A 25,513-nucleotide genomic window follows, 5' to 3' on the forward strand; every position below is an offset into this window, starting at 1 on the left:
TGCATATCGCTACTGGTAACAGCCCTAAATAACTCTTGATTGCATAATGAAACCACTCAAGTGTATTTGTACTGTGTATATAAAATGGAAAATGGCAAAATCATCATTCTATGTGTGGTCTGACAGTAATTGTGGTTCTGCAGATAAAGGAACTTCAAAAATCAGTACTGATCTATGATATGATCCATTCAGCCCTTTTCAAAATCCAGATGCATGTGGAGAACTTAGCAGGAGACATAGGGGAAAGGTTGTATGAATCTACTGTTCACTGAATTCTGAATGTCCTATATGACAGATATGAATGTTTAATGGTTGTGAAGGCAGCACACATATTGCCTTGTCAAGGCTCTAACTGTTCTCCTCTGCTAAGACAATATGAACAGATATTTCCATGATGCTTGCTACTTAGTTGCTAGGAAAGGATAAGTAGCATAAACAACATTTGTATCCAGAGTAACTTGTTTACCTTTTAACTTTTCAGTCCATCAAAAGATAATTACTCTCTTCCTGTTGTGTTCATAGTTTATTATAGCAATAAGTGCCAGATTGAGCATTTCCTGACTGGCAGCGGTTGGATAGATTTGGCATCCCTGGCTGCAACCCAGGCTTTTGAGTTCTGAAGCTGGTCATTAAGAAGTAGCAAAGGGCAAATCAGAGGTGTACAATTTAAATTACTACATGGGTTGCTAATGAGTTTTCATTGCAGACTCTAAAAACAATTTGAGACCGTGCAGAAAAGCAGTACATATCCATGACATCACAGACATAAGAGGGTTAGGGATAATGTTAATGATAAATGCATACCCTGGGCGGAACAAGTCATTAGTAAGGGATTAATTCACAGAAACAAAAATGGATTACTTACACCCAATCAGAACTATTCATTTTCTCCAATATTGGGGATACTGGTAGTGATTTTTATCTATCATTTCCCCCACATCAGTTGCAAAGGGCAAGCACAGCAAGTAAATCAAGCGCAGCAAGATTGGCATAGTAGGTGGGTCCAAGTACAGTGGTCCCTCGACTTACGTAATTAATCCGTTCCGAACGCACGTTCGGAGGTCGAAATTTTCGTAAGTCGAAGAGCGCACCACGGAAGTCTGGAAACATTCGTAAGTCGAGGAAACCGCATCTAAAAATTCATAGGTCGAGTAAGCTGAATCTAAACCGGCAACTACTTCCGGTCTTTTTTGTCGCTCGTAACTCGAAAACATCGGATGTCGAGTAGTTAGTAGGTCGAGGGACCACTGTACCTATTGTGATGACAAAAGCTAGAGCATGAAACTTCGTGCTATAACACACTTGCATGTCTACAAAATTCTGAAATCTCAGCTGCAATTGTTGGGCAGGATTAATAGGGGCATTGCTAGGCAGTGGCACGCCCAGGTCATTTGGGTGCTGGGAATTGAAGGGTATCAGAGCCCCCCCCCCATTGTGATTGTGGGTGGGGGAGTGAGGAGAAAGTCCCCCTCTTTTGCAGTGTTATTTAAAAGAAATGCTGCTGCACAGCAGCAGCATTACCTGTGGGGAGGGGGGTGCAAGTGGGAGAGTTCCCCTTTACCGCTATCTTTACCCAGGGCGAGGATGGGATGGGGGGCAAGGAGGGGAGAGTTCTCCCTTTACTGTCCAGGATGGACCTCCTCCCAAGTGAATGGATGGCTTCTCGCCTCTCTGTTGAGCAGGCTGTTTCCTGCCTTCCTCCACATGGAGGAAGCAGAGAGGCCTGTCTAGTCACCTGGGAGGAGGGAGCAGAGCTGGAAGGAGGTCACCGGCTTCCATCATGGATGGTAACGAGGGAGGGAGAATTCTCCCCTCCTCATCACCCCACCCTCCCTGCAGCTAGTGCTCCCGCCACACAGCAGTGGCTGTTTTTTTTAAAAAAAGGTGTGCTGGAGCGAGGTGGGTATGGGGCAGTGGGTTGGCACAGAGTGGCTGCAGGAGGCCCCCTTGGACCTTTGGAGGCCTCCCCCAGACCTAGGAGGCCACGGGCCAGTGCCCCAAGTCCCGGGGTAAGAGCGCCTCTGTGGCTAGGAAGCAGATCTCCATGAGCTTATGGGATCAGAAGATAACTGATAGAGAGAGGGGAGCTGAAGCAGGGATGGAGGAAGCTGAAGCAGAACCAACTGAGAGGCTTTGAAAATAGCGAGAGAGAAATGAAGGCAGCTAAATTCTAAGAGACAGGGGCAGATGATAGAGGTAAGCAGACCAAAGGAAAGGGGGCTGTTGGAAGCAGGTGCCCTGAGAGGGAAATGAAGGAAGGACTGAAATAAAAACATCTGGAGCAGAACAAGCTGGGAAGAGAGAATGAAAGCTATGGCTGGCACTCGGCCACATTGCCCTATATCCCATGCTTTTATCAATTTGTAAACATACCCTCATCATTTATACAGCATCCAGCTTTAAAAAAAAAAGAATTCAGGTTGATAAAAATTGCAATATATTCTTCTGACTTTCTTTGCAACCTGAGGCCTAGACATTATGTCTGTGCAAACCAGGGTGGATTTGATTTAAATCAAACTGATTTAAATCATGATTTAAATCACGATTTAAATCACTAGCAGGGTGGATAAAAATCAATGATTTTTTTAAAAAAATCTAAAAAAATCAAAATTTTTTTATTTAAATCGGATTTTTTTGATTTAAATTGGATTTTTTTGATTTTTGTTTTAAATCATTGATTTTTATCCACCCTGCTAGTGATTTAAATCGTGATTTAAATCAGTTTGATTTAAATCAAATCCACCCTGATGCAAACAGATTGTTCTTGCAAAGGCATCCTTTAATCATGCTTCCAGGCAGCATATTATTATCTGCTAGAGGTACTCTGAGGTATATCTATTGTTTCTTTAACTTTGCTGGAGAAGGGATATTGTCCTTCCCCTTTGGAATGTCTGTTCTTTGCTGTTATGTTATGTGCTCCTAATTATATCTCATGCAGCAAAGTAAGTGTTTGAAACTAAACTAATTACTTTGTCAAAAACAGTGGTTATCCATGGAGTAAAATCTGTTGTGTGCATATTTGTTGGTCAGTAATGCAGTGGTCTAAGTTGTCTGGAATACAGCCTCTTAACTCAGCAATTTGGTAGACTGCTTGTGTTAAAGTACATTACAAGCTCGAGGTTTATCACAAAGGATACAGATGTCATTTTGCTTTTCCAAATCTAACAGTTGCAGACATTTCTCTCTCTGCTGTGAAAAGATACTGCTGACAGCCTGAGTGAAAAGGAAGTTGAGAAAGAAAGCTGGCAAGAGCTCCTCTCTTTATTTTTGAAAAGACAATAATGACAGAAAGGTGGGTGGGGGGAATCTACATACATACAGGAAGCTCTTGTAATGTATTTAACTTCTCTTTACCTCTAGGGGTTTAAAGCTCAGTCGGATCCTAAGGTGTCCCTGCTCTGAGAGAGAGAATTTTAGGCTTCAGTCATATGTGTATTGTAATAAATGAAGATTATGATTGTCAGCCAGCATGGGAAAACTGATAAGAGTCTCTAGAGCAGGAATTCTTAACCTTTTTTCATTTAAAGACCCCACCCACAGATCCTCAAGCATTACTTATGGTCTACCACCTCATTTTTATATGTTGTTTATTCATTCATTCATTCATCCATCCATTCATTCATTTATTCTATTTTTATACCACCCTTCCAAAATGGCTCAGGGCCCCATTAAAAATGAGAGAGAAAAGTACTCAGGATAGTTATTTTCAGAAACTTTATTTTGGCCCACTGGAAGCTAGTTATATTTAGTGCAGCAAAGATGTTCCATGTACCACCTGGTCTCTTTAACATCTACATGAAACCACTGGGAGAAATCATCAGGGGATTTGGTGCGGGGTATTATCAGTATGCTGATGACACCCAGATCTACTTCTCCATGTCAACATCATCAGGAGATGGCATAACCTCCTTAAATGCCTGCCTGGAAGCAGTAATGGGCTGGATGAGGGAGAATAAACTGAGACTGAATCCAGATAAGACGGAGGTACTTATTGTGGGGTCAGAACTCCAGAGATGATTTTGATCTACCTGTTCTAGATGGGGTCACACTTCCTCAAAAGGACTGGGTATGCAGTCTGGGAGTACTTCTGGATCCACATCTCTCCCTAGTATCTCCAGTTGAGGCAGTGGCCAGAGGGGCTTTCTATCAGCTTTGGCTGATACGCCAGCTGCACCCATTTCTTGAGATAAACTACCTCAAAACAGTGGTACATATGCTCCAGACTTGACTTCTGCAATGTGCTCTATGTGGGACTGCCTTTGTATGTCATCCGGAAACTGCAGTTGGTACAGAATGCAGCAGCCAAGTTGGTCTCTGGGTCATCTCAGAAAGACCACATCACTCCTTTGCTGATGGAACAACACTGGCTGCCAATAGGTTTCCAGGCAAAGTACAAAGTGCTGTTTATCCTCTATAATAAAGAGCTAAAGCATGATCCCATGTCTTTGTGGCCCGTGTCTTTCTTGGCCGTTCTGGGCATGCGCGGAGCGCATGCCCAGAACGTCCGAGAAAGTTACGGCTGCTGAGACACAGGCGGCCATGTTGCCTACGGAGAGGGCAAAAGCGGCAGCAGGGGGGCCGGGAGAACAGAGGCAGCAGGGGGGGAACGGGGAGGGCTGAGGCGGCAGCGGGGGAACCAGGAGGGCAGAGGCTGCAGCGGGGGGGGGGGGACCGCGGGGAGAAAAGAGAAGGGAAAAAAGACGAGCCCGCAGGGGGACCGGGAGGGCAGAGATGGCAATGGCGAGAATAAAAAACTGCCGCGGCGGGGAGATGAGAGCGGGGAGAAGAGACCGGCCCGACCGCAGCGGCGGAAACATAATGGCGCCCATGTTGACTCTCGGCGCAAAAGAAAGAGAGGCGGGGACCAGGAAGGGCAGAGGCGACAGCAGCGGAACCAGCCTGAATGAAGGGCAGCAGAGAAGCAGTGGAGACCAGGGGAAGGCAGAGACGGCAGCGGCGGAACCAGCCCTGCTGCAAAAACAAACAATAGCAAACAGAAACCGGCGAGGGCAGACGCGGCAGCGGTGGGACCAGCCCTGCCACTAAAACGAATAAGAAGCGTGGACCGGGGAGGGCAGTGACAGCAGAGGCGGGTGGGTAGGTTGCAAGGAACACACACACACACACACACACACACACACACACACACACACACACTGAGTTTGCATTAAGCACTACACCCCCCCACCCGCCAAAACACCCGTAAGACAACACAAACACAATTAATTAAAATTAAAGCACCCAGAGGAGCAGCAACCCCCCCAAGCCCAAATCCATACCATAAATAAGCCCATCTCCCTCTATAAGTCTTGAGCGGGAAAACCACAATCATCATTTATGCATGCGTGGGGGAAAAACGGACCAGCGGAGAGAGGGAGAAAGAATAAAGGAAACAACAACCAAAAAAAGGTACTAGCGCCCGTTATTTTAACGGGCTTAAAAATACTAGTAACCTATAAAGCCCTAAATGGCTTAGGCCTTGGATATTTCAGTGAAAGTCTTGTTCATTATATGCCCCACTGCCCTTTGAGGTCATCTGGAGAGATCTGTCAGCTTGGCTGGTGTTGCTGCCAGCTTGGCTGGTGGCCTTCTTGATTGCTGCCCCAAGACTGTGGAATGCACTCTCCACTGAAATAAAATCCACCCCATCTCTTGCAGTTTTTTAAAAGCACTTGAAAACTCACCTCTTCACCCAAGCTTTTTCAGCTTTTAAAATTTTCAAATTTTAATCTGTTTTGACTTCTAGATTGTGTATGTTTTAACTTGTTTCATGTTATTGTTAACCACCCAGAGATGAAAGTTTGGGGCAGTGAACAAATTTGATAGATAGATAGATAGTCCATGTACCTGATTAGTGTTACCAAGTATCCTGTTCTGGATGAGCTAGGATCTCCATAAGAACATAAGAAGAGCCTTGATAGATCAGCATCAAGGCCTATCTAGTACAGCACAGAGTGTTCCACAGTGGCACACCAGATCCTTGGGAAGCCACACAGCCAGAAGATTTATATTTATATTTATATTTTATTTTTAAAAAATTTTTATATCCCACTCTTCCTCCAAGGAGCCCAGAGCAGTGTACCACATACTTCGGTTTATCCTCACAACAACCCTATGAAGTAGGTTAGACAGAGAGAAGTGACTGCCCCAGAGTCACCCAGCAAGTATCCTGGCTGAATGGGGATTTGAACTCGGGTCTACCCAGTCCTAGTCCTAGTCCAGCACTCTAACCACTGGCTCTCCCTCTCTCCTGCCATTGTTCCACAAAAGCATCGAGTTATGGACAGTTCTGTGGGCAAGAGTGAAACAAAGTATCATGGCTGGGAACTATAGCATAAGACAATGTTGTTTCAGCAAAGTCAAGCAGCAGACTGTTGGCCTTTATAGTTGCTACCTAGGTAATAAGCTTTTGCACTGAAGAAAAGGTCTGATTTGATCTGAAAGTAAAATTGTCATTCAGTATAATGCCGCCTCCCTGTTGAACTGTACTTCGAGATATCCAACTTGGTGGATTTCCCATATGGAAAGCCATGTTTATTGATGATGTGATGGAAAGATTTTCCATATTTTTGATGAGCACAACCATATGGTAATATAACTATTTCCAAATGATGAATGGTTCTCACCAATACGTTTCAGGTACCTTGAGGGGAAGTTCATAAAATTGCTATTTCTTTTGCTGTAATACTAATACAGCAATAGTATTGTATACAAAGACTAACATTTATATAGCACTTTAGAGTGTCCAAACTGCTTAACATACATTATCTTGCTGTAATCCTTAGAACAGCCATGTAAGCTAAATTGGTATTATCAGATGGAGAGTTAAGACTGGCATTGCCTAAGACCAGCTAGTGAATTCATTATGTTTAGATGAATTTGCAGAAAAAAAGGATAAAATAAATGGAAGTAAAATAATACAGCAGATGCTTCATGATTCATTACTAAGAGATTCTAGCTTTCCAAATACATGATGTTAGGCCTTTTGTATCACTTTTGAATTGGGAAGTTGCTTGTAGTGTTCTGCATACATTTATCTAAAGCAGTAAGAAAATATTTATATTTTCTTATAAATGTATAAGAATGGTCTGCATGAGGTAGAAGCTCTGTAAATCATATATACGACCCAATGGTATTTGTTTTTAAATCACCAACCAGCTGGGTTGACATGTTGTTTACTCCTGTCTTTCAGTGTCCCTGAATTGGATATAATTGTCATTTGTACCTACTTAGATTATTGGGTTTTAGCATTTCACTTGACATACAACTCCATATGTCACCATTGTACCATAAAGCAGCTCAATTAAAATCAAGGGCTTTAACTGCCCCTAATCATCATTCTAAACAGTTAAATTTATATCCTAATTTTGTGTGTTGAATATACCTCAACACTTCAATATTCTATCTGGTAATTTCTTCTTGCAAAATAATTTACTGATTGTTTTAAGCCTCAAGCTCTTTGACACTTAAGAGATTTGGGGCATGGATTATGAAGCACCATTTAATCTTCACATAGAGATCCATTGTCTATGGATTATTGATGCAATTAAGTCATTATGTCTGAACCTCTTAAATTTGCAGAGATTGACAATATAAATTGAACTTACACACTGAAATGTAAAAAGTTCCTGTGCAATGTTTATCTACTTGTTACATGTTGGCAGTCTTCTATTTTATTTTTATTTTTTTGTTTGAATGCAGAAATAGTTATGAGTTGAAAAATGAGTTCAAGTTTCATTGCTATAAACTTGCAATCACTTGAACATTTTGGAGGGAATATAAAAACAAATTAAAATAGATCTAAAATACGGATACAATGCGACAATAGAAAACATGTTGATTCTCTCTGCCTTTGATTTATATCTTTAAAAGTTTTGTACCCCCACTGTTGTAACTATCAATAAAACAAAACATTTTAAAAATAGAACCAGAGGGCAGCAACAAAGGGGAAAAAACCACTTGAGCTTAATAAAATCCAAAATGGCAAAAGATTCTATTTCAATAGTGAATGAAATCCCTTAGGACTTGAAAGAGATAAAGAAAACAGTGATATCTTAGTTTCTGCAACAAAAACAAAAAGGATAACCCATTAACAACAGAGAATGTAAAAATGGTATGAGGATGACAGGACAGAATCCAAACTCATTCCTATGAGCAATTCAATGACCTAGAAACAGGGAAGTAGGGATCAAACATTAAAAATGATGTAAACTGACCAAAGTTGGAGTCATTCTGTACTGAAATGTCTGAAGATCAATAATTCATGCATGTTTAACACTGATTCAGTTACAATCCAACTCGACATATTATTGGTGTATTTGCTTTTCTGATTAAACTAAAACATGCAGAGAAAAACCAATAAAAGCAAAACCTTGAACACTTACAGGAAAAGAAGGTTGCCTGTACAAGAATGTGCAGTGGATATTCAAAATTCTGATTCAGTTACTGCACACTACACATTTTGCATATTTCTTGCACTATAACCAAAGGTTTTGTAAAAATATGGTCTTTATAGTAGAAAATTTTATCTCCTTTGGGTGTACGTGTGTCTATAATTAGCTTGAAAATTCACTGATTAGAATAGTTGGTGCTAAAGGTCGATGCACTGGAACTCCATCTCCAAGACCCCATCTCATTGCCTGTCGCACTGGTTAGCTACAATTCCTAGCTTCTTGGGGGAAAGGCATGGGCATATGTTTCTGAATATGGAAAGCAATGCAGGAACATGTTGCAATGCAGAAATGCGTTGCTGTGGGTCAAAATAATCAGACTTTTTAAAAGTGTGAAAAGGAAGAGAGTCATGGCTAGGCCGAACCGACTAAAGACTTCAGATACCTAAGAAATAAGCCACACTCTCAGCCTTTGTATACATACACTTCACTATATTGTATTAGGCAAGCAGGTTGCATTGCAGTAAACTGGCAACAAGCTACGCTGCTACCAGAGTCTGTTGAAAACAGTGCAGTATGACCAAAGGGATAGAAAGCTGTCCTGGATTAGGTATCTAGGCTAGATAGGGAAGACCCTGAGCAATGAAATTCTTATTGGATATCAGATTGTGTTCAAATATCTGGAGGAGAACCTTTTGGCATGAAATATAGTTTCAATTTGACCCATACTGCTCAGCTAGTTCTCTAAAACATAAAATACACAGTATTCACTTCAGTGTCTTAAATATCCTTAAAACCAAGGATCAGTACTTAAATTTCTAACTGGAGATCACAATTTCCTGCCACCTGAAAGCAACTACTGCACATCAGCAACAAAATTAGCATTGCATAATGCCATAAAACACACTCTCCACTTTACAGATTGGTTTAAGCATGACCCTCTAGAGGGCAAAGCTCGGTTAAGCAATCCATATATTGAGTACCAACAAATACTACTATAGCTATTGCTGTAGGCAGTACCTATGCAGAACACTAATTTAAATGCTGCATTCAGTTGCTAACATCAGATAAAATATTTTAAATGGTTTTTATGTTGGGCTATGGCAAAATCATAGCCATGATATAATTACTAAAGAAAAACTGTGACTGAGCTTTTCTGATACCATTGGCTGCACTTTTGCTGAAGCATCCTGTTTTAAACATCTGTTCTGTTCATTACTTTAAAATCCTGTTCTGGGGGTGGGGATGTTCTTCACCGTCTCTCTGAAGGTGTAAGCACTTTCACTGTAACTGTTATCGAAGAACAACACACCTTTCTGTTGAATAATCTAAATGTCCTTGTTCTTGAAAAACATTGTTGCAAGTTCTTGTAACAAATTGTAGCTCCAGAATAAAACTGGATATTGAAGAGTGACATATTAAGCTAAACATGCACCAGCATGTCTAAGAAGATATATGCTTACCCCTTCCTGGGAAAGGAAAATACTGGACAATATAGGTTTTGAAGAATAGGAGTGTGCATTCATTTTGTAATGAATGGATAACTGATTTATTACTATTAACTAACTTAATGCTGGTGTGCTCTGATAAGTTTCAAATATCATATTTGTTTCATTGGAACTCTTCAGCAGTGGGTTCTGTTTGTCCCTCCTCTTTTTTGTGCTTCCAGAATCTTCATCTTGCATTGATTTCAATAGAGCAAGATATCTGAAAGCAATGAGAAACAAACAGGAATAGCTAAAATGAATGGATTAACATAACTAACTTTTGGATGAAATAACAATTTTTGCAAACCCTTCTGAGTGAGAAGTGGGGGACTATTAAACATTGGTAGGCAGTGCTCCCTATGAACCACAAGCAGCATAATGTTTCAGCAACAGAGGCAGCCAATAACACTTATGCAGGGCACCTAAGAACCTCTTTGCCTCTCTAGGATGCACCTTTTCTTTCTCAAACCCCCACCCCATGTGCTGCAACCTGTAAACAGCCCGGTGGAAATCATAAATGCTTCTCTGAGGGAGGGCAGGATGCCTCCTTGTCTTAAGGAGGCAATCATTAGACCTCTTCTAAAGAAGCCTGCATTAGATCCATCAGAGTTGAGCAATTATAGGCTTGTTTCCAACCTCCCATGGCTGGGCAAGGTAATTGAGAGGGTGGTGGCCTCTCAGCTCCAGGCGGTCTTGGAGGAAACTGATTATCTAGATCCATTTCAAACTGGTTTTCAGGTGGGCTATGGGGTGGAGACTGCCTTGGTCGGTCTGATGGATGATCTCCAATTGGCAGTTGACAGAGGAAGTGTGACTCTGTTGGTCCTTTTGGATCTCTTGGCAGCATTAAATACTATCGACCATAGTATCCTTCTGGAATGTATGAGGTGTTTGGGGGTGGGAGGCACTGTTCTACAGTGGTTCCGCTCCTACCTCTCGGATAGATCCAGTTGGTATTGATTGGAGACTGTTGCTCTTCAAAATCTGAGCTTAAGTATGATGTCCCTCAAGGCTCCATACTTTCTCCAATGCTTTTTAACATCTACATGAAACCGCTGGGCGACATCATCAGGGGATTTGGAACTGGGTGTTACCAGTACACTGATGACACCCAGATCTACTTCTCCATGTCAACTTCTTCAGGAGCTGGCATATCCTCCCTAAATGCCTGCCTGGAAGCAGTAATGGGCTGGATGAGGGAGAATAAACTGAAGCTGAATCCAGATAAGATGGAGGTACTTTTTGTGTGGGGTCAGAACTCTAGAGATTATTTTGATCTGCCTGTTCTAGATGGGGTCACACTTCCCCAAAAGGAATAGGTTCTCAGTCTGGGAGTACTTCTGGATTCACACCTCTCCCTGGTTTCTCAGGTTGAGGCGGTGGCCAGGGGTGCTTTCTATCAGCTCCGGCTGATACACCAGCTGCGCCCGTTTCTCAAGATCAATGACCTCAAAACTGTGGTACATCTGTTGGTAATCTCCAGACTGGACTTTTGTACTGCACTGTATGTGGGGCTGCCTTTGTACGTGGTCCGGAAACTTCACTTGGTTCAGAACGCGGCAGCCAGGTTGGTCTCTGGGTCATCTCGGAAAGACCATTTTACTCCTTTACTGATGGAGCTACACTGGCTGCCAATAGGTTTCTAGACAAAATACAAAGTGCTAGTTATAAATTACAAAGCCCTAAATGGCTTAGGCCCTGGGTATCTAAGAGAGCGTCTTCTTCATTATGAGCCCCACCACCCATTGAGGTCATCTGAGGAGGTCTGTCTCCAGTTACCACCAACTCGTTTGTTGGCTACACAGAGACGGGCCTTCTCCGTCGCTGCCCCAAGATTGTGGAATGTGCTCCCTGCTGAGATACGATCCTCCCCACCTCTGGCAATTTTCAAAAAACACCTGAAAACCCATCTTTTCACCCAAGCTTTCTCAGCTTCCTAAATTTTGAAGGTTTTAATATTTGGTTTATTTTAAAATTCAAAACCTGATTTTGGAGTTTTTAATCACTGTAATTGTTAAATTGTTGTTTTAAAATGTTTTAAAATTGTTAATTGTTATATTGTTTTTTAATTTGTTTTGGCTCTTCACTGTTTTAGTGGTTTGTGTTAATTGTAAACTGTCCTTAGCCATTTTGGAAGTGCGGTATACAAATCTTTAAAAAAAACAAAAAAAACCCACTTGCTGGTTTCTCCATTGTACCTGGAATGAGGAACAGATGGTGGAGAAGCCTGCTGGTTGTGCCAGCATGCAGTGCAGAGAAAGGAGAGGAACTTGCTGACCCAAGCAATTGTGCTAGGCCCACTAGCATTACTTACACCCATACACCCACACCACTTTGCAGGCCATAAAACATTTTCTTCTTTGGGGATTTTCCACACCTCCTAAGTGGGGATTATATATAATATTCAAGGAAAGGTGTTTTTGGGTGGGTTTTTTGTTTTTTGTTTTTGCCAGAGCTCCCTTGTACCCCTTTGAGTGGCATGACCAGAGCTAACCTTGAACGAAAAACCAACCAGTGCATTTCAGCTCTATAAGATGAGGATTAGGATCCACTCTCTCCCACATCCCCTCCACCCTGTCCTTTGAAATGAGCAGCAGTGCAAGAACAGCCTTTTCTTTCTTTCTTTTTCTTTCTTTCTTTCTTTCTTTCTTTCTTTCTTTCTTTCTTTGTTTCTTTCAGATGAAGGTGGGGGAAATAGGAGGAAAGGTTATTTCCAGATTTTTTCCAGAACGGTCGGTGGAATGAGTGAGTGAAGGGCTGAGATGACTGCCTATGGGGTCAAGGCAAGCACTTGCTTCTGAGCTGTGATAAAGCAAGCAAGGTAGCCACAGACACAGGAGCCTGCACAACTGAGTTTTTAAAAAATAAGACAGACTAAATGGGCTGCATAACTGATCTCTCAGCCACAGAGAAGGCCTAGTCCCGAGTCTCCACCAACCGCAAACAGATGATCTTAATAGGTGACAGTGTTCATGACAAAGAAGGCACTCTCTTAAGTACCCTGGGCCCAAGCCATTGAGGGTTTTAAAGTAATAGTCAGCACTTTGTATTTTGCTCAGAAACTTATTAGCAGAAAGTACGGAGACCAGGCTGGCTGCCTCATTCTATACCAATTGTAGTTTCTGGACTACATACAAAGCAAGCCCCGCGTAGAGTGTATTACAGTAGTCAAGCCTGGTGGTTACCAGCATATGCACCACTGTTTTAAGGATTAAAAATGTGGATTCTAGTAGTGCTGATTGTTTTAAATGGTTGTGTTTTTGTTTTTGTGTTTGATTATTGTACATCACCCAGAGCCTTTGGATGGATAGGGCAGTATATAAATAAATATATAAATAACTTCCAGAAATGGGTGTAGCTGATGTATCAGCCAAAGCTGATAAAAAGTGCTCCTGGCCACTGTGTTATCCTGAGAAACCAGACAGAGTTTTAGATCCAGGAGTACTCCCAAGCTTTGTACCTTACGTTTCAGAGGGAGTGTAACCCCATCCAGAACAGCCAAATCTAAAACATCTCTCAGGTCCCAATTTCCGCCCCTCCCAGTGAGTACCTCCATCTTCAACTTCAGTTTGTTATCCTTCATCCAGCCCATTGCTTCCTCCAGGCAGGCATTTAGGGAAGTTATGTCATTTCCATTTGATGTGGAGAAATAGATCTTGGTGTCATCCGCATATTGATAACACCCTACACCAAACCTCCTGATGATCTCTTCCAGTGGTTTCATGTAGGTGTTAGTGCTCCCCAATACTTTTCCCCAATCAAGGCCACCTCCAGCCTCAAAGGCAGGATGCCTCAGAGTACCTGTTGCAGGGGAGTAACAGCAGGAACAAGGGCATGCCCTCAACTCCTGTCTGTGGCTTCCAGTGGCATCTGGTGGGCCACTGTGTGAAACAGGAAGCTGGACTAGATGGGCCTTGGGCCTGATCCAGCAGGGCTGTTCTTATGTTCTAAGGCATTAATATTGCCAGGACTGTGTTTCAATTTTCCCTAGAGATTGATGCTTTTACTGGGACTCGGGGCCAATATCCGGAAGGTTGGCAACCCTGCCTAAATAAATCTCTCTGTCATAGACAAATAGTAGCCATGAACTCTGTTTCAATACTCATATTATGGGAAGGGGCCCATAATATTCTGCTGCCCCACCAGCCATTGTTCTTCAGAAGTTATGGGGAAGCATAATTTGACTGATGTTGGGGGGGAAGCTGGATGTGGATTTCATTAGTGCTGGCTGCCAACTTTTCTCCAAAAATCTGTACACTGGTTTAGTTGCCAAAATTGAATGAATTGTTGGTTTGAACTCTTTCTTCCTCTTAATAATGAGAGCCCTGACAACTTGGATCAAAGGTCCTGCTAATTCAACACTGTGATTCATAGAGTGGTTATCTAGATGCCTCTAAAGGAAACCCATGAGCAGAACACAGAGGCAATGACTCTTTTTTCTGTTGCCTACATTAGTAACAGAATTATTATTTGTTGAAAATTGAGTCTGATTCCTAAAATACAATAACAGTTGATGATTATGATGATGATGGTAATACTACTACTACTACTACTACTACTACTACTACTACTACTAAATATACTTAGTAGTATATTTACTATATAGTAAATGATAGTTGTAATCGCCATGAAAATAAAATAGTAGAAAAATAGTAGTAATCACCATGATTCCACTCTCACAAATACTAAACAAAACAGGCCTCGGATACCAAACATCTAAAACATCAAGTAAAATAAACCATCTGCTGTATATGGACGACCTGAAGCTGTATGGAAAGTCCCAATCAGAAATTGAATCACTGCTAAACACTGTCCGTATATTCAGTAGCGATATAGCAATGGAGTTAGGACTAGACAAGTGTGCTGCATTAATAATGAACAGAGGAAAAATAACAACAACAGAAGGAATAGAATTTGGTTTCAAGGTTGCCTGCTTCATAGCTGCTTACAATTGTCTTTCTACTGCATTTGTTTTCTTGAGTTCTCCACTTGAAATGTCCTTAAATCCTGCTAGGAGAAAAATGAAAGCTTTGTAGCTGCTTCAACCTTGATACAGTGTTTTGTTGTAAACTTGGCTACTGCCCAACTGAGTAAAAGTGGGGTCTTGGGTGGGGGAGCCAAACAATTAAATCGTGTTCAATAAATGTATGCAATAAAGCTTGTTATTTGTTCCTAATGTGTGTATACGAATGTGTACACATGTTTGTGTCTTGGATTGCTCCGAGACACATGGGGCCCTGAACAGCCTACATTAGTAGGAACAAGTAACAAGACACCATGTAATGGTACAGCAGACAGAGTAGTAGGATCTAAAAACAAAGTTGAGGAAGCAGTATGAGCAGGACTGCAGACAGATCTTGAATTATTCCCATAGAACTCTTTCTCAGGAAGCACATTAAAAGAGAGATGGAGAAAGATACCACAACTTGATCTCACTGTAAAAGAACTTCTGTCTGTATCTGGCACATGGTAAAACAGTAAAGCATGCACTGGCATGTTGTCTACACTTTGTATTTGTTATTTTACAGGCCTGTGCCAATTCAGATCCAATATAGCTGGAGCCCATAGAATCCAAATCCAATATTGTCTCATTCAGATAGGGTTGAATCCGAATCAGAATTTTCTGAACACACACAGGCCTTTTAGTTTATGAAACATGAAATAAAGAACCTCATTTGTGGAAGCCCTATACTTCATAAGTGAAACCAATTGTATATCTTGGTATTTCAATAATAGAATCTTAACACACTATTGTGTGAATTCTGTCAGTAGAAATGGTTCTTGAAAAGATTAAATGCATATCTGCATTTTCCCCCTTCAAACTGAAAAAAATTGACATTGACATGGGATGCAGTGAGAAGAAAGAGTTTGTGGAGTGGGAAGCCCTCAAATGAATATTTTGCTCCTGGGTATCTGAGGCTGAAAAATGCCCTGCAAAGCAGAGGGTGCATGGTGGCAGCCCGTGTTTGGCCAGCCCTGCATCTAATGGCAGACGCATGGTGCTGGCTAGCCACGTCCCTGTGTCTGATATCAGGCACGGGGGCATGGTCTCCCTCCCAAATGGGGCCTCGTGGCCCCATTTGGGGGTAGATCAGCCCCACTGCATTGGCAGTGAGGCTAGTAGCGGCTCTTCTTGCCTTTAAAAGGTCACTCTGGAGAGTCATTCGGGTCAGACTGCCAATGCAGTGTTGGCCGATATCTGTGTGTGTGTGTGTGTGTGTGTGTGTGTGTGTGTGAGAGAGAGAGAGAGAGAGAGAGAGAGTGTTACTTACACTGCCTTGATAGTGCCGCCCAGAAAAAAACTCTTTCCACTCAGTGATGATAAAAATTAGTGTTACCACTGTTCTACACCTGCCTCCTGTTTGCTTACATAGAGCTGACTGCTCTATGACACAGTAACATTTTGATTTTTATTTCTTTTTCAGTCTATCAGATCTAGTTTATCAGGGTCAATAAGTTTTGACCTTTCATTCAGCTCTTTTGCCTGGGGATGTAAGCATGAGACCACAGGCCTTGTCCATCTATTAAGCCACTAAAGAGGAAGATTCCCTTCCAGAAACTGTGTTCCTTGTCCTGTGGGTCTGAGGAATGTCATCTCCCCACCAAGATTCTCATTGGATTCTATATGCCTTTTTTGTGTGTGTCTGTATGCTATAACAAAATATTTCCATATAATATAATATAATATAATATAATGGAAACAATTTCTTATTGGTTGTAAGGATAACTTTGGACCTGCCTATGTCAGCCTGGTTTAAACAGTGAAATCACATTTCTGTCTCCCCAGTTCCTTTTTCTTCTGATGAATTGCAGCCATCCCTGCTTAAACTGGCTCAGGAAGACTAATCTGAAGGTGTTCCTGTAAAATTAGGCTTGTAGGGCTAGAAATTTGCAAGTTTTTACTTATATGCCTGTATTTTCCTCTACCCTGATGATGTTTTTGTTTGTTTTGTGAGTTTTCGTTTTTCTCTGAAGGGATTTTACCCTTTCATGTGCCTGTTTGGCTCACACAGTTTTTCTGAAACCCGACATTCAAAGGGGTATTAGCTATATCTTCCCATTTGTGCAGATAGGGAAGCCACTGGTTCCTAACTGTGGTCTTTAGGGTGGCATTAAGTGGGTAGTAGCAACAAGGACCGAAAGGGAAAAACTGAATTTGGAGAAGCTTAATCTCTGTCTGGCCCTCTCCCCCCACCAAGGCCCTCATCATGGCATCTATTAGCAAAGTGGTGTTTGTGGTCTTTTATTACGCTGGGAAACAATTTAAAACAGAAGTGCAGAAGTCGGTCTTGAAACCTTTTATAGTGTGTCTCGTGTGTTTCAAATAGCCTTTTTGAAAACTTGTCTCAAACACATTTGTGTGTGTGCATTTTATTTAGGGTCCTCATAGCTGAGGATCAGAGTCAGGGAAAAGACGTGAAAAAAATAGCATCAAAAAAGCAATGAGATATGTGTGTGTGTTTGTGTGTGTGTGTGTGTGTAATAAGGGAAGGAAAATAAGTTCATGCTAGCTGGGCTGAGCGCAGACCAACTGCACCTCTAGTTCTTCCCTCTTCTTCCCACTGGCCCACTGCCTCCGCTTTCTTCACCTGCCTGCCTCCGCCATTGCCATTTTCTCCCTCCCGTCATCTTTCCTGCCTCGCCCACAAGCCTGACTGCCGGCACCGGTGCTTTCCTCTCCCACTTTCTCGTGAGAGAACTCTTGTGAGAGCTGCCACACATGGGATTAGTGAAAGGGTATGCCTTAGAGAAATATCTAGATAGTGAAAATAGATATTGAAAATAAGTTGCTATGCTAAGGCTGATTGAAAATTTGAACCTCTGGTCCAAGACATAGTCCTAGAACCACTGCAACATACTGTCTCTAACAAGTTGGAAACCCCCATAGTTGCATTTCATTTTCTAAGAAGTGAGAGATACAGTAACTGATTGAGCACATAACTTGTAGCATGGCCTTAGGAGGAGAATAGCAACACAATTAGAGTCAATTAGTCTTTAAAAAGACTAAAGAGGAAATATGGAACATCATTTTCCTGCTAAAATATTTTGAAAGGTAAACTGACAACAATATAGATTTTACAATTAGAGTACTTTAACTGTATATGCTGTTTCTGCATTTTGATATTATATTTCCCCGCTAGCAAGTCTAATTAAAAACACTTAATGCTATATGTTGGCAAGAAAAAAGTAGTAAAGAACATCTTATCTTATCTTATCTTATCTTATCTTATCTTATCTTATCTTATCTTATCTTATCATCAAAAGTATGTAAACACAGATACTTGCCTAATGTCACTAATAATGTATACAGTTTTAATATTTCATGAGAGAGCAAAACATCGAGTGGAGAATATGTAAGATCGTTTGCCTGATTCTGTCAAAGGCTGCATCAGTAATCTATTTTTATTTAGGAAAGCTGATTTTTTTGTTGGTTTGAATCAGGTTAATTGCCATATTTTTAAAAAGTGTGGGCATATACAGGGTGGGGAAGAAGGTGTTTTGATCAAGAAGAGTCTAGTTACTTCAGGGTGAGGGACATGTTCAAAAGCAGTTTTCCCCTTCCTATACATGGAACACACTTATATTGAAATAAGCTTTGATGCAGAAAGAGTATCTGCTATTTGGGGATCAAAAACTCCTCTGCACTTATACAGACTCCTTAGTGTCTTTCTGCTTGTTCTTGGGATTGTAGTCCAGACAATGAAGTGCCTTTTTTGTTTTTTTTACCTGAGGAAAATATGATCACATCACCTTTTAAACTTCATTGTGCTCATCTATGTTTAAATAATCCCTTTGAAAATTAAAATTGTTTAATAGCTGTTTTAGGTTTGACTGTGTTGGCACTTTATTAGCCTTTCAGATGAATTAAAATAGTATTTGAGGAGTCAGGATAATAGGTTTCTGCAGTGTTTTTGTCTTATGACCCTTTGTTAAAAAGTGGAAAAGGTAACACATCTGTTGTATTATCTGCTTGCTTGTATGCTCTATTTGAGAGGAATCATAAGAATGCCTCTGAAAGCAAGTTGCAGGGGAGGAACAGCAAAAGAGAGGGCACGCCCTCTTAAAGCCTTCCAGGTTGTTGGCTGTCACCACATCTTATGCAGAGAATTCCACAAGCTGATTATGTGTTGTGTGAAAATTATAACTTTAAAAAGATTAAAGAAACCGCTTCCCTTTATAGCTCTTGTTAGTAACATTTGAAACCCTCTTTCAGTTTGTTACCTCTGCTTCAATAATTTTTAATTTAACAGTATTTTGCAGACGGTAAACAGCAGAGAAAATACACTGTAGAGGGCCAACCCAAGGATTTTTGGTACCCTAGACAAAGTATGACTGATATGCCCCCCACTTCAGTTAAAATTATATTCTGTGACATGCAGAATGAATATATATATATATATACACACACACACACACACACACACACACACACACACACACACAGTAATCCCTCGACCTACGAACTACTCAACTTACGTTTTTTTCGAGTTACGAGCGACAAAAAAGACCAGAAGTAGTTGCCGGTTTAGAATCAGCTTACTCGACCTACGAATGTTTAGATGCAGCTTCCTCGAATTACGAGTGTTTTGAGACTTCCGTGGTGCGCTCCTCGACTTACGAAAATTTCGACCTCTGAACGTGCATTCGGAATGGATTATTTACGTAAGTCGAGGGACCACTGTGTGTGTGTGTGTGTGTGTGTGTGTGTATATATATATATATATATATATATATATATATATATATATACATACATACATACATACATACATACATATACATACACACACACACACACACACACACACACACACATACACTGAATGTGCTAATGGTGTTTCCGTTTTTTGTCCTAGATTTCCTGGCAATCAATTTCATGGAATGACCCCTGGTTTTAGTGTTATGGGAGAGGGAGAAGAATTTCTCTCTATCCACTTTCTGCACACCATGCATGATTTTATAGACCTCTATCATGTCTCCCTGCAGTCATCTTTCTTCTAAACTAAATAGCCCCAGGTGTTGTAGCCTTGCCACATAAGAAAGGTGCTCTAGGTACCTGATCATCTTGGTTGCCCTCTTCTGAACCTTTTCCAGTTCTACAATGTCCTTTTTTAGATGTGGTGACCAGAATTGTATGCAGTACTCCATGTGTGGCCACACCATTGTTTTGTATAAGGGCATTATAATATTAGCAGTTTTATTTTCAATCCCCTTCCTAATGATCCCTAGCATGGAATTTTTCTTATTCACAGCTGCTGCACATTGAGTCGACACTTTCAATGAGCTGTCCACCATGACCCCAAGATTCCTCTTTTGGTCAGTCACTGACAGCTCAGATCCCATCAGCATATACTTGAAGCTGGGGTTTTTCCTCCCAATGTGCATCACTTGACTCTTGCCAACACTGAACCACATTTGCCATTTTGGCGCCCTCTCCTCCAGTTTGGAGAGATCCTTTTGGAGCTGCTCACAATCCATTTTGGATTTCACTACACGGAAGAGTTAGGTATCTCTGCAAATTTGGCCACTTCATTGCTTACCTCTACTTCTAGATCCTTTATGAATAAATTAAAAAGCACCAGTCCCATTACAGATCCCCGGGGGACCCCACTTCTTACTTCCCTCCATTGTGAAAACTCTCCATTCATCACTACCCTCTGTTTCTTGTCCTTCAACCAGTTAGGAGTCCACACATGTACTTGCCCCTTTATCCCATGACTGCTAAGTTTTCTCAGGAGTCTTTGATGAAGTTTGTCGAAAGCTTTTTGGAAGTCCAGGTATACTACATCAACTGGATCACCTTGATCCACACACTTGTTGACACTCTCAAAGAACTGCAAAAGGTTTGTGAGGCAAAATTTCCCTTTGTAGAAGCCATGCTGGCTCACTCCCAGCAGGGCCTGTTGTTCTCTGTGCTTTACAACTTCATCTTTGAGGATGCTTTCCATCAATTGGTCTGGAACGGACGTTAAGCAAACTGGCGTGTAATATTCCAGATTGCCCCTGGATCCATTTTTATTTTATTTTATTTTATTTTATTTATTCATTGTTAAATTTATACCCCATCTTTCATTAAGAAAATCCCAAGGTGGCTCAGAATAAAATTTAAAAACAAGATTATTTTAAAAAATGCATTAAAATATTGAGCTAAAAAAATAAAAACAAATCTGATTTTTTAAAAAATTAAAACACTAGCATAAAAACAGTACATAATACAAGAAGCAGCAGTGGAGACAATCATATAAAAGCCTGGATAAAAAGCCACGATTTGACATGCTTTCTAAAAACTGTGATGGAGACTGAGGTGCAGATACCCACCAGGAGAGCATTCCAGAGCCTGGGTGCAGCAATAGAGAAGGCCCTGTCCCGAGTGCACGACAACCTAGCGTCCCTCATTGTCGGCACCCAGAGCAGAGCCCTCTCAGATGACCTCGTCAAGTGGGCAGCAACCCTTGGGAGCAGGCAGTCCCTCAGGTTTCGCAGGCCCAAACCGTTAAGGGCTTTAAACGTCAAAACCAGCACCTTGAATTGGACCCAGAAACGAACTGGCAGCCAGTGCAACTCTTTCAAAATGGGTGTGATGTGCTCCCAACGGGCAGTCCAGATAAAACCCTACTGCAGTTTACGGATATTCTTCAAGGGCAGCAGTATTACAGTAATCCAGTAATCCAGCCGTGACCTGACTAAAGCATGGGTAACTGTGGCCAGATCTGCCTTCTCAAGAAGGGGATGCAGCTGGCACACTAGCCGAAGCCGTGCAAAGGCACCCCTGGCCATCGCTTCCACCTGAGCTTCCAAAAGCAGAGCCGGGTCCAGTAGTACCCCCAAGCTGCATACTTGCTCCTTCAAGGGGAGTGCAACCCCATCCATAACCGGTAAAATCTCCTCATCCCGTTTGGCTCTCCTACTGACCGACAGTACCTCCATCTTATCCGGATTCAGTTTCAATTTATTAGCCCACATCCAACTCATCATGGCCTCCAGCCCCCGATTTAGGACATCCACCGCCTCCCTGGGATCAGGTGACAAGGAGAGATAGAGCTGAGTGTCGTCCGCATATTGCTGACAACTCAGTCCAAGTCCCTGGATGACCTCTTCCAGTGGTTTCATGTAGAACAGCATGGGGGACAAGACCGAACCCTGCAGGACCCCACAGGCCAATGGCCATGAAGCCTAGCAGTAGTCCCCCAGCACCACCTTCTGGACCCTCCCCCCAAGAAAGGACAAGAACCACTGCAACACAGTACCTCCAATTTCAAGAGGCGGCCCAGAAGGATACAATGGTGAATGGTATCGAAAGCCTCCAAGAGGTCCAGCAGAACCAACAGGGACGCACTCCCCCTGTCTAGTTCCCGGCATAGGTCATCCACTAGAGAGACCAAGGCAGTTTCAGTCCCATATCTGGGGTGGAAGCCAGATTTAAAAGGGTCCAGATAATCCGTTTGAAAATCGGTGTTACATTTCCAGTCCTCTGGTACAGAGCCTGATTGCAGGGAGAAGTTATATATTTTGCAAGGAAGTTAGCAATTTCATATTTGAGTTCTTTGAAGACTCTTGGATGGTTGCCATCCAGCCCTGGCAGTTTGCTAATTTTCAGTTTTTTCAGACAGTTTAGAACATCATCTCTTGTCACTTCTATCTGACTCAGTTATTTAGTCTCCATCCCAAAAAAGCCTGGTTCAGGAACAGGTATATGCTCAGTATCCTCTGCCGTGAAGACAGACGCAAAGAACTCATTTAGCTTCTCTGCAACCCCCATATCTGTGTTAATAATCCCTTTCACTCCCTCATTGTCTAATGGTCCAGTCGCCATATCATCCACCCTAGTTCAAGTTGGCAGGTGCGTGAATATTTGAGGCATAAGAGAGCTAACTTGTGAACTGCCTAACTGATCTGAACCAATTTTTCTACAGCTGTAGGGACACATAGGGACACCTCAATGGCATAATTTGTGGTGATGTAATCTACCCAAATTCAAAATGGTGGATGTGTGTGTGTTTGAGGTACAAGTGGGAACCGATTTGGAACAAACTTGTTCCAATTGTAGAGATAGTGAAAGGAAAGTAAGAAGATTAGTTCTTGCAGGACAACTTGTTTGTTTTTTAAAATAACCAGTTGACTATTTCTTGTGTTATAGTCAACTGGTTCTTCTGTTATAGTCAACTCTGGAATGCACTTCCTAATTAAATTAGAGTTTCCCCTTTTCTGAATGTTTTTAAGAAGGACCTGGAAACATACCTGTTTAAGCCAGGCTTCTAGTTTACGGTTTTAAAGCTTTGGGTTTTAGAGTTTTTATATTTGTTTTTAAATGGTTTAAATTGTCAGTTTGTTAATGGTTTTTAGATTGTGAACTGCCCGGGGACTTTTGTATGGGGTGGTATAGAAATGTAATGATATGGATGTTCAGTAGTGCTTATCCACAAAACCACATTGTGAAAGGTCAAGATACTAACATTTTATGTGGGTTACGTTTGAGATAAGTTAAAAGAGATAATCTTTAAAAGTCTAAATTATTAAATAATTCAGTAGACATTTCACCTCTCCTGCCAAATCAGTCAGCAAATCAGTCTCAGCAACACAAAGGATAGAACCCAGAGAAAAATCACAAAAACTATAGCTAAAGCTTGAAGCCCAAAGCTAGGGGGAAAGTTCAGAGTGGGAAAGTTCAAAAATGAGGAGAAAAGTTCAAGAATCAAATCCATGGCCCAAACCTTTATAATCCACTGTCTCAGGGAAGATCCTAGCCTCCCAAGGGGATGGTTTTGGGTACTTGTTTTGATAGGTCACTTCTAATTAGAGTATAACACCCATCTTAATCAGAAAGATGTCAATTTAGAATATACAGTGGTCCCTCTACTTACGAAATTAATCCGTTCCGAATGCACATTTGTAAGTCGAAAAGTTCGTAAGTCGAAAAGCGGTTTCCCATAGGAATGCACTGGGAACGGATTAATGCGTTCCGGAGCCTAGAAAAAAGACCCAGACCCCCAGTAAGGCTTGCAAACTGCACAGGAACATTTCTTTTCAAGAATAAACAGGCAGTAAACAGGCAGGCAAGTCAAGGAAACTGCATGTAAAATTCGTAAGTCGAGGAAACCCCATCTAAAAATTTGTAAGTCGAAAAAACCGCATCTAAAACCGGATCTAAAACTGCCGTTTGTAACTCGAAAAATACTTCTGTCGAGTAGTTCGTAAGTCGAGGGACCACTGTAATTAAAATTGCATTACTGTTGCCTCTTTTACAAAAATTATGAATTGCTGACTCTTGTATCATTTGCAAATATATATCTGGATTAGGTGATCTCACCAGTCATAAGAGCAGACACTTGTTTGGGCGGGGCAGTTGTATTCCTGTCAGAAAACATTCAAACTGGGCTCTAATTTGTATAAATGACCCATAGTCAGCCAGACTTCCCTTTTCTTCCCAGCTACAGAGCGTGCAAAGCATTTAAAACAAAAAACAAAAAACTTGTCAGCAATAGGCCTGTATAAACAAACTTAAACCAAAGTTTGTCTTAACTTAAACAAGGTTGTCAGAGGGGCCTTTGCTCTGTGTGCCAATGTTGAGAGAGGCTAAATTGTCCCACATGAGACAGGGCCTTCTCTGTTGTTGCCCCCAGGCTTTGGAATGCTCTCCCTGTGAATTCCCACTCTTTGATATCTGTGGCTGCTTTTTTAAAAACAACGACTACTAAAGACCTTTTTATTTGTTCACCCCATAGAGACGGCCAGGTTTCTCAGCTTTCTTGCTTCTATGGTTGCTTTTTGGTGTGTTGTGGTTTTTACTGTTTAACTGATTTTTAAGGTTTTAAATGTGAATTTTATGAAATCTTATTGTATTTAATGCACCTTGGGATGCATTATGAAAGGCAGTATAAAAATGAAACAATAAACAAACATAAACTAAATAAAAAGTCTTCATATGTGGATTCCTGATTAAATACAGAGAAGCCCCTTATGTGATATGATTAAAATACTGTGATAAAGTGATCAAATAATGAGAATAATGTAACCAGGTGGTATATATGAGGTGTGTGTGTGTGTGTGTGTGTGTGTGTGTGTGTGTGTACAAACACACGCGCGCACATGCACACACACTGAATAATTCAAGCCCATCCTTCAAAGAGTTAATAAAAGAGACGTAAGTTTTGGGTGGTATAAAAATATGATAAATAAATAAATAAATAAATATCACTTAAGGGGAATCTGCCCTCCAGCAGGCTTCTTCATGTATATCAGTTGCTGAATGAAGTACTGGGTATATAAACTGGGCACTCATCTTAATGTGCATCCAATTGTGGATGTTGTTGATCCTCACTCCAGTGCTACTAATTAGATGTTCATTTGAATATTTATCATGTTCTGATTGTGGGACAACTACATACACATGCTGAGTCGATCAGGCTGCATATGATTAAGGGTTTTCACTGTGAGTATCATTATCTGCTTTAGAGACATAGAAGTTAATGAGTATAGATATATACTTCAGGTTTTCGGGCGTTTGAATTCACACCTAAATTATTTTTGTTTACAGGTCTGAAGGTGAAAGCTCAAGAAGCATTAGGTATGTATTTACACTTCTGCCTTATACAATTGCTATGGAACAGTGTCTTATTGAAATGATGTGCTTTTTAA

The 25,513-nt window shown here is 41.3% G+C and overlaps 1 protein-coding gene across 9 annotated transcripts in view; it reads left to right on the forward strand.

Moving 5' to 3' along the window:
• Positions 1–25,513, forward strand: part of IQSEC1 (IQ motif and Sec7 domain ArfGEF 1) — a 595,321-nt gene that overhangs the window by 79,431 nt on the left and 490,377 nt on the right. For 7 of the 9 annotated variants that reach the window (XM_053303424.1, XM_053303427.1, XM_053303440.1 and 4 more), the window contains exon 2: positions 25,413–25,442. The exons of the other annotated variants lie outside the window; for them this stretch is intronic. In XM_053303424.1, the coding sequence (XP_053159399.1) occupies positions 25,413–25,442 (30 nt within the window). The remainder of the gene's footprint in view (positions 1–25,412; positions 25,443–25,513) is intronic. 9 annotated transcript variants of the gene reach the window in all.

The sequence above is a fragment of the Hemicordylus capensis genome, chromosome 2 (genome assembly GCF_027244095.1).
Source record: "Hemicordylus capensis ecotype Gifberg chromosome 2, rHemCap1.1.pri, whole genome shotgun sequence".
Classification (NCBI taxonomy): Eukaryota; Metazoa; Chordata; class Lepidosauria; order Squamata; family Cordylidae; genus Hemicordylus; species Hemicordylus capensis.